General features: G+C 39.3%; 3 protein-coding genes across 3 annotated transcripts; 2 read left to right on the forward strand and 1 right to left on the reverse strand.

The window, feature by feature from the left end:
* Positions 1 to 1,826: 1,826 nt before the first annotated feature.
* On the forward strand, positions 1,827 to 2,621 carry LOC108440253 (hemoglobin subunit beta-2-like). The gene is made up of 3 exons (XM_017719038.2): positions 1,827 to 1,950; positions 2,053 to 2,275; positions 2,399 to 2,621. Exons 1-3 carry the CDS (start codon positions 1,859 to 1,861, stop codon positions 2,525 to 2,527), a joined length of 444 nt encoding a protein of 147 aa, XP_017574527.1. The 5' UTR covers positions 1,827 to 1,858; the 3' UTR covers positions 2,528 to 2,621.
* Positions 2,622 to 10,129: 7,508 nt separating this feature from the next.
* Positions 10,130 to 10,745, reverse strand: LOC108440212 (hemoglobin embryonic subunit alpha-like). Its single transcript, XM_017718978.2, has 3 exons — positions 10,645 to 10,745; positions 10,347 to 10,554; positions 10,130 to 10,258 (listed from the first exon to the last, which is right to left on the reverse strand). Exons 1-3 carry the CDS (start codon positions 10,737 to 10,739, stop codon positions 10,130 to 10,132), a joined length of 432 nt encoding a protein of 143 aa, XP_017574467.1. The 5' UTR covers positions 10,740 to 10,745.
* A 3,024-nt stretch (positions 10,746 to 13,769) lies between these two features.
* LOC108440211 (hemoglobin subunit beta-2-like) lies at positions 13,770 to 14,564 on the forward strand. The gene is made up of 3 exons (XM_017718976.2): positions 13,770 to 13,893; positions 13,996 to 14,218; positions 14,342 to 14,564. Exons 1-3 carry the CDS (start codon positions 13,802 to 13,804, stop codon positions 14,468 to 14,470), a joined length of 444 nt encoding a protein of 147 aa, XP_017574465.1. The 5' UTR covers positions 13,770 to 13,801; the 3' UTR covers positions 14,471 to 14,564.
* The last annotated feature ends 1,201 nt before the right edge of the window (positions 14,565 to 15,765 follow it).

A 15,765-nucleotide genomic window follows, 5' to 3' on the forward strand; every position in this document is an offset into this window, starting at 1 on the left:
GAGTTGACGTAGGCTGCGATCAAACTATTACAAAATAGACTTTCCTTTCTGCTTTTCTTGACTACGTCTGCTGCACTAACCGTGTTGTGGCTGGTCAACTTTACCAACACTGTATGAAGCCACGAGCTACAGATCAAGAAACAAGGCAGTAAGCCAATGTAACCGAAGACTAAACAACGCATTTAACACTTTTCCTCGAAAGAGTTTCCTCGAAGTATTCAGTTTCTTGCCACCTTACAAAGATATTCCTAAGCTTTGTTGAATCTTAATGGCCTCGTTCTGCAAAAGATGTGGGGTCACTAATGATTCGTGGTTGTTTATAGGACATTATATCGAATGATCCATCATCATAACGTTTAACTGTGATGTTGCCCTACAGTTACAAAGCCTAGTCTAGGCTCTCAGCCATGATCACACAATTCACTCTCAAACACCCTGGAGCCAGAATATCGTGCGCCGTTCATCAATGTAGACCAGTTACGTTGATTGCTCTTATATTTACTGCGAGAGGAGTTTATTCTAAAACCACACTTCAGGGAAAGTGTTGTTGTTTCAGTGAAACTGAAAGTTTGGTTTGCATTTCAACTTGAGAAGTTGAAAACCCAGCAGTTGAAAATAAAACTTTCATCATCATGTATTTATACATCCCACATAGAGATGCACAACTCTGATAAGCACTGCTCATATTTCCTTTTGTGTCTGCCTGCAAAAATTTAAGATAAGATTTTAAAACTGATGTCCGAGATGTGGCCAATTGCAACGCAGCTTGGATGCTATAAAAAATGAAATGAAATTACACACAAAAAGGAATTAATAATATTGAAGATTAGAGTTTTCACACCGATATATTTTTCACAAAGGTTCAGATTTAATCAAACTATTCTATCGTAAATATCAAGAGGTTTAAAATTAATTGTCTAAAACCAGCTCCTATAACCCAGCGGAACTGACTCCGATTAACGTGTTAGTCTCAATACGGTCAAAACTGGAACATCTACAAGCGCGTTTCAGGCTTGAAGATGGCTGCTATTTCATAGAGCATATTTCCGCCAGTTATTTAGACAGAAGTGTTATATTGTGTGACAAATTACATAAACAAGTGAATTTAAGAACAATGAGCAACTTTAATGAGTGATGATTTAAGCATGCTGTTTGGACAATGAACTGAAAAAGACATGCAAGTGGAATGATCTTAAATCAAGTCAATATATCTAATATTTGTAATGTCGAGACTGATTGAGAACATGAAACAATTTACCTTTTAGTCATGACATAATATCCAAAATCCTTTACATTACTTACATTTTATTTTGTAATCCTCTGCTTTGACCTTACAGACAGATTGTAAAGGCTCAGTAAGCTGTTATGTTGGGGCAGTAAAAAGAAATTCTGCCACTGCGGATAAAGACATGGTGTTTAAATCTCTCTAATAAAGGACATTACCAAACAATGCTGGACCCCGAAATCCAGGACCAAATTTGAGTATTCAGTGGCAGTAAACACTGGCGATTTTACTGTTTGCAATTTAAAGGAAATTGGTTGGAAGATAATATTTTAAATGAACATGAATTCGTCCGGTTCTCAAATCCTGCAGTTCTCAGTCGTACACGTTTAAGAACCCACCACAAAGCTATGATATTCGTTACTTTTTACAAGCACCATGACAGCGTTTTAAAAAGTACACTAACATATCTGATATTAATCTTTCACCCTATCAGACCTGAATCCACCCACTGAAACTGTTAGTCAGCTGGGTTTGGGAGGGGTGGGCTTATGGGTATATAAGCTGCAGACCAAGACTCTCATCTTAAAGGGTTCTTCCTCATCAGGACACACAGAAACCTTCCAAGTCAGCAACATGGTTGAGTGGACAGAATTCGAGCGCGCTACCATCCAGGACATCTTCTCCAAAATGGATTATGAGTCCGTGGGACACAACGCCCTGACAAGGTACGTTTCTGAAAATCATCTTCAGATCATACTTAGACAAATGAAAGACTTCGTTCTTATTTCATTCCTTACCGTCTATTTATGTTTTGTCCCACTACTCAGGTGTCTGGTCGTGTACCCGTGGACTCAAAGGTACTTCGCTAAGTTTGGAAACCTGTACAACGCCGCTGCTATCGCAGGAAACCCCTTGGTTGCTGCTCACGGCGCAGTTGTGCTCCGTGGTCTGGACAAAGCTGTGAAGAACATGGACAACATCAAGGCTGCCTACGCTGAACTGAGCGTGCTGCACTCTGAGAAACTGCACGTGGACCCCGACAACTTCAGGGTGAGCGCCGTTGTAGTTTAGATCAGGAATGATGTCTTTTACTAGTCGTCTTCTGTTCAACGTTTTAGTTCCGCTTAATGTCTGTAAGATCACTAATATTTCTTCTTCTTTATCTTCTCACAGCTGTTGGCTGATTGTCTTACCATCGTCGTTGCCTCTACAATGGGGAGTGGTTTCACAGCTGAGGTTCAGGCAGCTTTCCAGAAGTTCCTGGCTGTCGTCACCGCTGCTTTGAGAAAGCAGTACCACTAGACGCTGAATGGACTTTGAGTATCGTGTCATGTTTCCTCTTTTAAAACGAGCCTGTATTTTGCAGTTAAAGCAAATAAACAACATCAGAACTGAAGCATTGTTTGGGTTTGTTCGTGTGTTTGCCCCAGTGTGTTACTCAAACATCTCCAACGAATCAATAGATCTGGTACGTTTGTTTACATGTGATTGTGGTGCTGCAGCTTATCCTGTTTATAAATGACACGTTATTACAAGAACCGAATGGACTTTAAATTATTAACAATAAATAAAACAAGTAGTCTCATCCGGGCATTAAAGACAGATATATGGCTTAACTTCAGTAAACAGGTCCAGATGGAAAAAATAGTAATGTAATAACAAACGCCCTATTTTCTGAAGATGGAGTGCACTAACAGGTGGTTTATTTACGAAACGAGAGACATGGAAAAAAAACTGTACAAGAAAAAATAAACGGAAAATAAAGCATTTACATAGCAAACTAAGCGTCATATGCGTTCCCGTAAACACTACAGGCAGCTAGCCTTCTCTGTATCGGTCATGGAGAGGTAGTCCCTCTCTAAGGGACCCCCAGCTTTTATATACTAAGCCCCGCCCTTGGGGATCCCATTCCCCACTATGTGGTCTGATCTGTGTTACTTACATTTAAAAACAACAATAGCGTTGTACATGGTCAACCCGGGTTATGCAACCAGCCACCAGTAAGATCATTGCTTTGGCCAATACTTCATAACATCATAACTATTTCCTTTCATCATCACTAGGGTATCGGATGGGAAATAGATCCCCCTTTTCTCCCCATAAGGATAAGGTGATCAGTTTCCCTGCCGTCCCCTTTTGCTGTTTCGTCTTCACAGGCAGTAACAGGTAAGTACTTCTACGTACCCACATACACACACCTATGCATATTCAGCTTTAAGGGTGATGTTCATTAGTTAGGGGTTAGGCCCTGTCCTAACTACATCACAGACATGTAACAAACTAACAGAAATTTCCCTCAGAAAATCTACAAACTCTGTTCTTTTACGAGGGTATATAGAACTAGAAATGTGCCTTTCCTGAAGGCAACGCAGGATAGTTGCGCAGCGGATACTATGGAAGTCGACACAAGGAATGAGAGATTAAAAAAACTACATATGGAAGAGTGCGGGTCAGTAACACGGTGGATTTGGTCTTGTGGATCTGCGCTGAATGACTACATGTACATTACTCTGTGTCCTCTAATTTTGTGCTATGTTAACCGAAGTTCCGCCTTAAAATTAGTGCCAACTTAAAAAGGTTCCACCTTAATTCTATCACTATGTTAATTAAAGTTCCACCTTAAACACTGTGCCACGTTAACTTTCGTACTTATGTTATTTTAAGTTCAACTTTAAGGTCTGTGTCATCTCACAAAAAGTTTGAGCTTAAGGTCTGTTCCACCTTAAAAAGGTTCCACCTTAAACACTGTGCCACCTTCAATTTAATGCTATGTCATTTCAAGTTCCACCTTAAGTTGTCTGCCAACTCACAAAAAGTTCCATCTTAAAATCTGTGCCTCATTAAAAAGGTTCCACCTTAAACACTGTGCCACCTTAAATTTAATGCTATGTCATTTCAAGTTCCACCATAAGGTCTGTGCCACCTTAATTTCATTGCTATGTTAATTAACGTTCCACCTTAAATTGTGTGCCTCCTTTAATTTTGTGCTATGATAATTAAAATTCCCCCTTAAATTGTGTGCTACCTTAAAGAGAGTTCCATCCTAAATTCTGTGCCACTTTAAAATTTTTGCTAGGTTAATTGCAGTTCATCCTTAAAATCAGTGCCACGTTAATTTTATTGCTATTTTAATTAAAGTTCCACCTTTAATTCTGTGCCTCCTTTAATTGTGTGCTATGTGAACTGAAGTTCCACCTTAAGTCCTGTGCCTCCTTAAAAAGGTTCCACCTTAAATACTGTTTCGTATTTAGTGCTATGTGAATAGCAGTTGCACCTTAAATCCTGTCCCTCCTTTAATTTTGTGCTATGTGAACTGAAGTTCCACCTTAGGTCCTGTGCCTCCTTAAAAAGGTTCTACTTTAAATACTGTTTCATATTTAGTGCTATGTGAATAGCAGTTCCACCTTACATTTGTTGCTATGTTAATTGAGGTTTCGCCTTAATGTGAGTGACATGTTAATAACCGTTCCACCTTAAACATAGCGCTATGTTAATTGAAGTTCCACCTTAAATTTATTGTAATGCTAGTTCTACCTTAAATAGACGTTCCACCTTAAAATCCAGTGCTGTCTTGGTGCAGTTCCACCTTAAAAGCAGTTAACCCTTAACAGAGCTGCTGAGAATCAGGCTGGGAGTAGGTGAGACATTGAGGTCCGTGCGTGGATTGTAGGTGTTATGTGAGAGAGGGGGCCATTGTGATATCATGTCTGGCAACCTGCCAACAGCCTCCCCATTCATTTTCAATGGGACAAAAATTCCCACATTTTGGGCCGCTGTTCGGAATCCGTGCATCCCATCAAAAAGCTGCACACAAGCAGGCGTCACACAACCGGGCCGGACAATCTGGAGTTGGAACTGCGTCGATATCTCAAACTGCGGGACTACCCAGCTGGCACACGACCGACCTTCAACGTTGAAATGTGGTTGAAATAATGTCTGTTATTGTTTCAACGTTGAAACAATGTTAAAACAACCAGGAAGATATCAGGCAATGAAACAGCTCGGAATGTTTTGAGGCAGAAACAAAACTTCGCAATGACAAATGAACAAGTTTAAATAGAGCAGGAGTGAAATCAGGCATAGCAACGGCGTGTGTCATGTGATCACGCGAGGGAATCTGGGAGTCATCAGTGATGCAGGTGGAGGGCGTGAAATGTAAAGGTATATTTATGTCCCTTTTTATTTTTCTTCTTACATAATATTCGCGTTATTATAGCGCATCATATATTAATATCAAGGCATTTTTCTGTTCCACCAGAGCCGGCGGCGAGATAATCTCGCGAGACCTTATACAGTGACACCCCTGGCTGCTTGGCACCGTTTTATAACCGTTGGTGTGACGTGGCTGGGAGAGTTCGGCTTTTTTGCTCACTTGGCATCTTTTAAAGTTTAGCTAAGGTTAGCAAAGTCAAAGTTTAGTCAATACCCGTGGAGCATAATTTTATTAATTACACATAGAGTTATTTAAAAGGCGACCCCAGTAACGCTAGCTGGTTAGCTATCCTGGCTAGGTGTTGTGAGGACGCCTGACTAGCTAGCATGAGCAAAAATTAGAAACGAGTGGATGAAAATTCGATATTTTTACAAGTTTAGATGTTCGTTTGCCTTTTTGCGGTCGCTACTGCGGTTTCCTAAGTGTGTGCTGCTCATTTAACGTTACTAGTGTGTTATGAGGCTAGTTTGTGTGAGATTTAGTTTAAGCTAATTTTAGCTGCTACTGCGTTCCTGGACGCCGTTGTTCTGTCGAATTGTGCTGCTTTGTCGAAAAATGCTACCGTAGCGTTAATCGTCAGCAGACTGTGCTACTCCATCGAGAAATGCTACCTTATCGGTTTTCATTTCCAGTTGTGTGTTTCCCATTAAATAGAGCCTAACTCAGTATTATGACGCATTTAATTACAAAATCAAGTACGTGCACTGTATGGACAAGGGAAGCATGGATTTTTTTAATCCATTTAAATCCATTATAACTTCCTTATTAAATATTTTCCATGTGTAGCATATCTCGATAGACTAATATCATATGTCAAATAGTGCATCCCTTATCGAAAAATGCTTCCAGTACAGACCCATATCTTTTTACATCACTACTTACTCTGTGTGCACCGTATGGACAAGGGAAGCATGGATATGCAGTTTATTATAACTTCTTTATTATAACTTCTGTATACAAACCATTATCAGTTAGTTTTTACATTCTGCAGAAAAGTGCGATGAGAGCAGGCAGGATGCAAAACATTTATTAAGGAGCCTATATAAATGTTTATAGGTCAGGAAACAATAAAAAAAGATAAGAAATTACTCACCTGAACGTATACTCGACAGAAAGGGAGCATAGATTAATGGGCGTGGAAATTTATGACAAGGCTGTGCGTCTGCGCATGCGCAAAAGCGCAAAGTAGCAAATATCGATGCGTAGCACAACTCGACGGAACACCCGGACCTGTAGCGCTGACGTCAGTAACGTTGCATTTTAGGTTTGGTTGCTAATATAGTTTCTCATAGGAAGCCAAAGTGGACCACCAAATAGTTTTTTTCATGTTTTTTTGTAGTCCATGTGTGTAGAATTACAAAGCATATGATGGTGGTATTATAGCCGATGCGCCGTGTTTTAAATGCGTGGCACTGCGTGTGCAGAGAGGGGACAGATCATAGACATGTATACATAGACGCCTCATTCCGGACTGGAGCGCAGCGTCGCCGCGTTATTGGATGGGTCTCCTCACTGAAGGCTCCACCAGACCTAACTCAATAATGAGCAATAATGCCAGTATTTTGTGCAGTTTACGGCTACTATAATCTGCGGATCGCGTGGGATTACCTTTCACAAGAAGACTGAACAATAATGTCGGTTATTTTACCATTTATAATAGGCTGCACCACATCGCAAAATTAACTACCCTGGAGTGTGTGTGTGTGTGTGTGTGTGTATGTGTGTATGTATGTCTGTGTGTATGTACAGGAGTGCAGCTACATACTTTCTGAGGTGTATGCAAATATTTTATCCTCGAACCTGTTTTATCCTGAACCTGCTCAGACGAATTACTTGATTTAAAAAGGGGGTTGGCTTAATGGGCGGTTGAGAATAAAGTGCCTGTTGACACCCTCCTCTCTCTGTTGAGAAAGCATGGACACCGACTGCCTAAAAATGCAAGAACACTATTAGGAACTCCTCGCCAAGTAGTACACTAGTTATGTGGTGGCCAATATCTATATTATGGTCTTGAGTGTGAGTGAAAATATGTTCACGGTATCAACGCGAGTTCACCGGAGGACACGACATACTCCTAAATTTTAGTGTAGATGGTTTGCCATTGTCATCCATGTCCAGATTAAAAATGGAAATGTGGGAAACTGCCATTTTCAGAGTCTCTGCTCTGCAATGTCATCTGTGGTAAGTTTAGAAAAATGTTAATTAGGGTCTAAGTAGATTGTCAGAATTGATTTTTTTCCTTTTTCTTGGGCCAAAGATCTCTCCCTCTGTGTCTATAGAACTGTCACTATAGTTTCCAGAACTTTTTACTCTGTCCATTGACCAATTAACTAAGGTAAACAACAGGGGTGGGTCACATTTTAAATTCTTGGATGTATCGCGATGCGGGACAGAATATGACTCCAGCGTGATATTAAAAGATGAGCAGAGAACTAAAGTAATTTTCTGGTTTGAGACACTTTTGACTTGCAACTTATGATCTAAAAAAAAATATCCTAATGGAATAACAATGTACAGTTTTTTAAAAATTGTTGGCACTGTACACAGGATGTACAGTATTTGACTATAAACTAACCTGCGGTTTGCTTTTCCTCTTTAGACACTGTTCTCAGCACACACAAAATCACACAACAGGAGGCAATGGACACGATTGCTAAGTACCTCAAGTATGCACCGGAGAGGTTGGGTGGTGGCCGCAAGAAATAAGATTTATCTTTGACATTCTTTATACTCAGCCTGATGCAAGTTCTTCGATACCCTGTAATTGCTGGACATTTTGTTTGTAGTCCTGCTGTTCCATGTTCTCAGAGAAGAAATTTACAGAGAGAAAAAAAAAATTGTTCTTTTTTCATTGTGACATACAGTTGTTTTTTTTCCTCTCTCCCATGCAATTTTGAGCATCATGAACGTGAGTTTTGTGGTTTATTCAAGGTTGAATGTATGACGTTGAAACAACGTTGGCATATCAACGTTGATTCACTTTTCAAAATCAACACCAAATCCAACATTTATTGAAGTATAACATTTGACGTTGATTCAACGTTAAAATGCCAGATGGGTAGTTACGCAGCAAAGAAACGGCAGAAACGTAAGAATAAAAAAAAAATAATAATAATATAAATCGGATATGGAGTTGCGCATTGCTTTATAATTCTGCCTACGACTGAAACCCCCCAATCAGTGATGTCATTCAGTGACAGTGGTGTTGGATCTTGTATGTAGAGGTGTTCCTTAAAAGAGCACAATATTTGGCCTCATGTTAACAAGGTAAGAGCTGCTGCATGAAACTCGATGTGTAGTAATTCGTGTAAATAAAACTCCGAGTGAGCACCGCAAAGCTTGCTTTTATCCCTTTATGTCTGGAGCAGTTCTTTTTGTCTGATCAAGTTTAAATTAAACGGAAACACTACCAACCAATACAAATAGCTGCGGCAGGGTTTAAGAGAAGAAAGGACATAAAACATACCAAAACTTTAATTTAAAAAGACAAGAAACGGTGTCATTTGGGATTCGTCATTATTCGTAACTTGCCTACAACTGTACCCATCAACCAGAGATATCCGTCCGCTCAAAGCTCCTGGTGCTGATATGCAGAAATGTTCCTCACAAGAGTAGAACATTTGTCTGCATGTTAACGAGGTATGTAGGAAGTACTGGAGTAAAATTCACTATATACACAATAAATGTCCTTAATAATCAAATAACAATGCGGTGTAACAAACAAAGTTATATACATAAAACTGTTCTCAGAAAAGTCGAACTGTTGTTTCCATGTTGATCTGGTCACTGTAAATCATAATACTATACATTACAGTATTAAGTACTTTATAGTTTAACAAATTGGTATTTTACTCAAAGAATTTAATTTTTTTAAGAGATGATTTAGACTTGAAATTCATTTGTTAATATATTTATGAAAACCTGTCGCTCAACATTTGCCCAACTCAACTGGTCACAGTTTACAGTGCAGTACAGTTCACTATAAACTAATAATATACACTACTGATAAAGAGGAAAACAAGTATTTATCAATCAGATATATTTAACAACTAAAAATACACTAACTTGTTTAATTTACATATTTCAAGCTTATTGGTATAAATTGTTGAAGGATTTTTGAGGGCTTTCAGTTATTTAACTAGGCTGTGCTGAACATTCAATTCTGTGTTTGTAACAAATTTTCATTTCTATTAATCAATGAATGTTTAGAGTCGTGAAACATTTGCAAGACGTGGATAGATTGTATTTAGATATAGGTATGGATGATGAGATTTGTGTTCCAGTACAAACGTCAGCGCCAGTTTTTCATTGGTGTGTTGTACACGGCTAAATACAACGGTTTAGTCGTCGTTCAGCATTGTGATGATGTCGTCATGTCCCACTGCAGAATTTGACCCACTAAGAGCCTCCAAGTGGTTTAATTGTTTAGATTGCAATTAATTAAATTAATTTAATCTGATTAACCTTCTTACGCATCAGTGCACATGTGTTCTGCGTGTTTGAGAAGTTTTCATTTTCCTTCATTCAGTGATAATCATTCTCTAAAAACACTGGAAACTCCATAAGATATGAATTCACACAAAGAGTGTTAATGGTAAAATAAAAGTTCAGACATATTTTATTTAGATCATTCAGAACCATTTATTGGATCTTAAGGAGACAGGCTGGGCGTCTAATGTGAGCTCGGCAGCTTATCGGTACTTCTCAGAGAGAGCCAGGGCCACAGCAGAGAGGAACTTGTCCATGGCCACGTGCACTTCAGGAGTGAAGTCGTCAGGGAACTGGATGGCCAGAACCACGAGCAAGTTGTGGGACAGGATCTACAGAGAAAGAAAGGTCCGATTAAAACGCTGTATGATGAGCGGGAATCGAGAAGGAACTGGCAGCATTAAGAGTCACACAACTTGCCTTGAAGTTGGCTGGATCAACGCGCAGCTGGAAAGCATGCAGCTCGCTGAGGGTGAGCAGTCCGTTGGTCAGGTCATCGATTTTGCTGACAGCCTCTGCCACGCCAGACATCACAGTCTTTCCGTGCTTCCTCACTGGGGCAGAGCCGGGGCTCAGGTCCTTCCAGTGGGAGAAGTAGGTCTTGGTCTGCGGGTAAACGACCAGCATCCTGCACGGACACATACAGACTTTACTGTCAGACCTGAAGAGAAACTGGACAGTAAACAGAGAGAAGAAATGGATGAATCAGGCCTCCTACCTAGACAAAGCGTCGGTACCGATCTCCTCAGCTCTTGGGGCGACCTTGGCCCAGAAGCTTTTGATGGTGTCCTTGTTTTTGGCGGTGAGGCTCATGGTTACAGAGTGCTTTGGAAGAGGACTTCTGTAAAATGTCACAGGGAATCGCTCTTTTATACCGCGAACCAAGCCGGCACACCCGGCACACCTCGAAAACGCTCCAGAGATGAAAGATTAGCTGCTTGACAGAGACAGGCCCTCCTTTCAGAGGGTAGGTAACAAAATACTAAATTTAACAGATCTACAATTGTACAAATACATTTAACATTCTCAGCTCAAATAAGCGCGTGAAACGTTAATCTGTGTTTTTTCTTGTTCAGCATGAATTAATTTCAGGGTTTTGGGGGCTGAATGGTGACGTATTCAAAATACTCAGAGGAATTCTTTGCTGTCATATTTCTAAATAATTCACTTAATGGTTCCCTATTACTATAAATGTTCAAAGATTCGCTGTTAATCTGTTTCTCTTTATTTGTGCCATGTGACTTTGTTTGTTCTTGATTTTTGTTGGTTGATTTATTTAGTTTTATTTAGATTAGATTTATTTTATTTATTTAGTCTCTGTATCAAAGTAGCCTGTGCAGTGAAATGAAAAAAAATGGGATTTTCTTTTATCAACCGAACCCAAACATTTTTTGATTAACCAGTAAAAGTACCGAGTTCATTGTAATGCTTGCCAATAATAAGTGTTTCAAAGAATGTTCTTGTTATCAAAAGAAGCTTATTTCTGTAGGTGTGACATTTGAGAGCAGATAAGTGTATTTCTACTTCATCACTGTTGTGAGCTTCTTCCTTTGAAAATAGTATTTTATGGCCATTTAGAATGCACTCCCCAGATGCTGAGTAATCCATTTTCCCTAAGAGAAAACATTGCATTAATTACAAAAAAAAGAGAAATTAATAATATATGAATATACAAAATAATTAGTTTCAAGATCCAGGCAGAATACCTTGGACTATAGTTTATATGGCTCAAGATGTAACAACTATGTATATTACTTACTAAGCATTTTAGACTTAGACTTACTTCATACATCTGTAAATTTTTACGTTTATTTACTTTATACTTATTGTGGTGTTCTTTAAATCGAGTTAACGTAGGCTGCGATCAAACTATTACAAAATGGACTTTCCTTTCTGCTTTTCTTGACTTCGCCTGCTGCACTAACCGTGTTGTGGCTGGTCAACTTTACCAACACTGAATGAAGCCATGAGCTACAGATCAAGAAACAAGGCAGTAAGCCAATGTAACCGAAGACTAAACAACGCATTTAACACTTTTCCTCGAAAGAGTTTCCTCGAAGTATTCAGTCTCTTGCCACCTTACAAAGATATTCCTAAGCTTTGTTGAATCTTAAAGGCCTCGTTCTGCAAAAGCTGTGGTGCTACTAAAGATTTGTGGTTGTTTATAGGACATTATATCGAATGATCCATCATCATAACGTTTAACTGTGATGTTGCCCTACAGTTACAAAGCCTAGTCTAAGCTCTCAGCCATGATCACACAATTCACTCTCAAACACCCTGGAGCCAGAATATCGTGCGCCGTTCATCAATGTAGACCAGTTACGCTGAGTGCTCTAATATTTACAGCGAGAGGAGTTTAGTCGAAAAACCACACTTCAGGGAAAGTGTTGTTGTTTCAGTAAAACTGAAAGTTTGGTTTGCATTTCAACTTGAGAAGTTGAAAAAGCAGCAGTTCAGGAGAAAACTTTCATCATCATGTATTTATACATCCCACATAGAGAAGCACAACTCTGATAAGCACTGCTCATATTTCCTTTTGTGTCTGCCTGCAAAAATTTAAGATAAGATTTTAAAACTGATGTCCGAGATGTGGCCAATTGCAACGCAGCTCGGATGCTATAAAAACGGAAATGAAAATAAACATAAAAATTAATTAATATTCTTGAAAAAAATGAGACCTTATCCCAAAACTCTTGATTATCGATCTGGAGGAAGACACTTCCAAGAATATTCAGCTTCCTCCGAGCGTGTAAATGTGCTTTATTTTACATAAAACTACGCGGAGCAATTTGATAGTTTAACAATGATTTTCCTTTGAAGTGCGAACATCTCAAATGATGATTAGAGTTTTCACAACGATATATTTTTCACAAAGGTTCAGATTTAATCAAACTATTCTATCGTAAATATCAAGAGGTTTAAAGTTAATTGTCTAAAACCAGCTCCTATAACCCAGCGGAACTGACTCCGATTAACGTGTTAGTCTCAATACGGTCAAAACTGGAACATCTACAAGCGCGTTTCAGGCTTGAAGATGGCTGCTATTTCATAGAGCATATTTCCGCCAGTTATTTAGACAGAAGTGTTATATTGTGTGACAAATTACATAAACAAGTGAATTTAAGAACAATGAGCAACTTTAATGAGTGATGATTTAAGCATGCTGTTTGGACAATGAACTGAAAAAGACATGCAAGTGGAATGATCTTAAATCAAGTCAATATATCTAATATTTGTAATGTCGAGACTGATTGAGAACATGAAACAATTTACCTTTTAGTCATGACATAATATCCAAAATCCTTTACATTACTTACATTTTATTTTGTAATCCTCTGCTTTGACCTTACAGACAGATTGTAAAGGCTGTTATGTTGGGGCAGTAAAAAGAAATTCTGCCACTGCGGATAAAGACATGGTGTTTAAATCTCTCTAATAAAGGACATTACCAAACAATGCTGGACCCCGAAATCCAGGACCAAATTTGAGTATTCAGTGGCAGTAAACACTGGCGATTTTCTTGTGCGCGCTTGAAAGGAAATTGGTTGGAAGTTTAGAATTTAAATGAACATGAATTCGTCCGTTTCTCAAATCCTGCAGATTATATATTCTCAGTCGTACACGTTTAAGAACCCACCACAAAGCAATGGTATTCGTTACTTTTTACAAGAACCATGTCAGCGTTTTTAAAAGTAGACTGGCATATCTGATATTAATCTTTTACCCTATCAGACCGGAATCCACCCACTGAAACTGTTAGTCAGCTGGGTTTGGGAGGGGTGGGCTTATGGGTATATAAGCTGCAGACCAAGACTCTCATTTTACAGGGTTCTTCCTCATCAGGACACGCAGAAACCTCCCAAGTCAGCAACATGGTTGAGTGGACAGAATTCGAGCGCGCTACCATCCAGGACATCTTCTCCAAAATGGATTATGAGTCCGTGGGACACAACGCCCTGACAAGGTACGTTTCTGAACATCATCTTCAGATCATACTTAGACAAATTAAAGACTTTGTTCTTATTTAATTCCTTACCGTCTATTTATGTTTTGTCCCACTACTCAGGTGTCTGGTCGTGTACCCGTGGACTCAGAGGTACTTCGGCAAGTTTGGAAACCTGTACAACGCCGCTGCTATCGCAGGAAACCCCTTGGTTGCTGCTCACGGCGCAGTTGTGCTCCGAGGTCTGGACAAAGCTGTGAAGAACATGGACAACATCAAGGCTGCCTACGCTGAACTGAGCGTGCTGCACTCTGAGAAACTGCACGTGGACCCCGACAACTTCAGGGTGAGCGCCGTTGTAGTTTAGATCAGGAATGATGTCTTTTACTAATCGTCTTCTGTTCAACGTTTTAGTTCCGCTAAATGTCTGTAAGATCACTAATATTTCTTCTTCTTTATCTTCTCACAGCTGTTGGCTGATTGTCTTACCATCGTCGTTGCCTCTACACTGGGGAGTGGTTTCACAGCTGAGGTTCAGGCAGCTTTCCAGAAGTTCCTGGCTGTCGTCACCGCTGCTCTGAGAAAGCAGTACCACTAGACGCTGAATGGACTTTGAGTATCGTGTCATGTTTCCTGTTTTAAACCGAGCCTGTATTTGGCAGTTAAAGCAAATAAACAACATCAGAACTGAATCATTGTTTGGGTTTGTTCATGTGTTTGCCCCAGTGTGTTGCATATGTTACTCAAACATCTCTAACGAGTCAGAAGATCTGGTACGTTTGTTTACATGAGGTGCTGCAGCTTATCCTGTTTAAAAATGACACGTTATTACAAGAACCGAATACACTTTAAATAATTACCAATAAATAAAACAATAAAGTCTCATCCGGGCATTAAAAACAGATACATGGCTTAACTTCAGTAAACAGGTCCAGATGGAAAAAAATAGTAATGTCATAACAAACGCCCTATTTTCTGAATTAATCTGCATAATGTGTAGAATTTCATTAAAAAAACTAATTCAATTGAACAATGGAAAGTTTGCTTTTATCCCTTTATGTGTGGAGTAGTTCCCTTTGCCTGATCACATGTAACTTAACCCTTGTTTTTTCTTGCGGGTCAAAAGTGACCCACTACCATGTTTAGCTATAGAAAAAATACCCTTACCTGTCTTTTTCCAACTTGAAATTTTATGACTTTTCCTAAAGGGATCCCATCATAAGAAAAAGTGATATTTTGTTTGTTTCCATTGAGCTGTACACCACTAGGGTACAAATATTGTCTTATGGGTCATTTTTGATCCGTGAATTATAAAAGCATTTAAACATCAGAAAGAAAGTTCAAAGGCCACACACAAATCTCTAACACACACACCTACACACACACACACACACCTACACACACACCTACACACACACACACATACACACACACACACACACACACACACACACACACACACACACAAACACACACACTCACTCATCAAAGAAACTGGATTGATGTATGAATTGAACTTGCTTTTGATCTGCAGCTAACCCCTCACATCACACAAGCTCCCAAACAAAACAAACAACAATCCCAGACATAATAAAAACAAATTCAATATAGAGGATATAAAGAGACCCTGAATCAAAGTACCCCTAGTTCGTTCCTTGCTGAAGCCATGAATAGATGTCTCAGTGCTCAACAGGTCCTGGATGAGATATTTTCAGGAGCTGTGGAGGAACAAGAACATGAAGATGTATCTGAAGAGGAAGATGGGGAGGAGTGCAAACCAGAGGATGATGTATCTTCAGATGAAGAAGAAGAGGAAATCCCTCAAGCTGACAGAGAGAATTTTTTGTCAAAGAATGGCAAAATGGCATGGTCCTCATCAAATTCAGACAGCAA

Source organism: Pygocentrus nattereri, chromosome 27 (assembly GCF_015220715.1).
Source record: "Pygocentrus nattereri isolate fPygNat1 chromosome 27, fPygNat1.pri, whole genome shotgun sequence".
NCBI classification, from domain to species: Eukaryota; Metazoa; Chordata; class Actinopteri; order Characiformes; family Serrasalmidae; genus Pygocentrus; species Pygocentrus nattereri.

What these genes read in the sequence shown, in the direction of transcription:
- LOC108440253 (XM_017719038.2), top strand. Translation starts at nt 1,859, where the DNA reads ATGGTTGAGTGGACAGAATTCGAGCGCGCTACCATCCAGGACATCTTC. An exon ending in GGACACAACGCCCTGACAAG is followed by an intron (nt 1,951 to 2,052) that starts GTACGTTTCTGA and finishes CCCACTACTCAG; the next exon opens with GTGTCTGGTCGTGTACCCGT. An exon ending in TGGACCCCGACAACTTCAGG is followed by an intron (nt 2,276 to 2,398) that starts GTGAGCGCCGTT and finishes ATCTTCTCACAG; the next exon opens with CTGTTGGCTGATTGTCTTAC.
- LOC108440212 (XM_017718978.2), bottom strand. Translation starts at nt 10,739, where the DNA reads ATGAGCCTCACCGCCAAAAACAAGGACACCATCAAAAGCTTCTGGGCC. An exon ending in GGTACCGACGCTTTGTCTAG is followed by an intron (nt 10,555 to 10,644) that starts GTAGGAGGCCTG and finishes GTGTCCGTGCAG; the next exon opens with GATGCTGGTCGTTTACCCGC. An exon ending in TTGATCCAGCCAACTTCAAG is followed by an intron (nt 10,259 to 10,346) that starts GCAAGTTGTGTG and finishes CTTTCTCTGTAG; the next exon opens with ATCCTGTCCCACAACTTGCT.
- LOC108440211 (XM_017718976.2), top strand. Translation starts at nt 13,802, where the DNA reads ATGGTTGAGTGGACAGAATTCGAGCGCGCTACCATCCAGGACATCTTC. An exon ending in GGACACAACGCCCTGACAAG is followed by an intron (nt 13,894 to 13,995) that starts GTACGTTTCTGA and finishes CCCACTACTCAG; the next exon opens with GTGTCTGGTCGTGTACCCGT. An exon ending in TGGACCCCGACAACTTCAGG is followed by an intron (nt 14,219 to 14,341) that starts GTGAGCGCCGTT and finishes ATCTTCTCACAG; the next exon opens with CTGTTGGCTGATTGTCTTAC.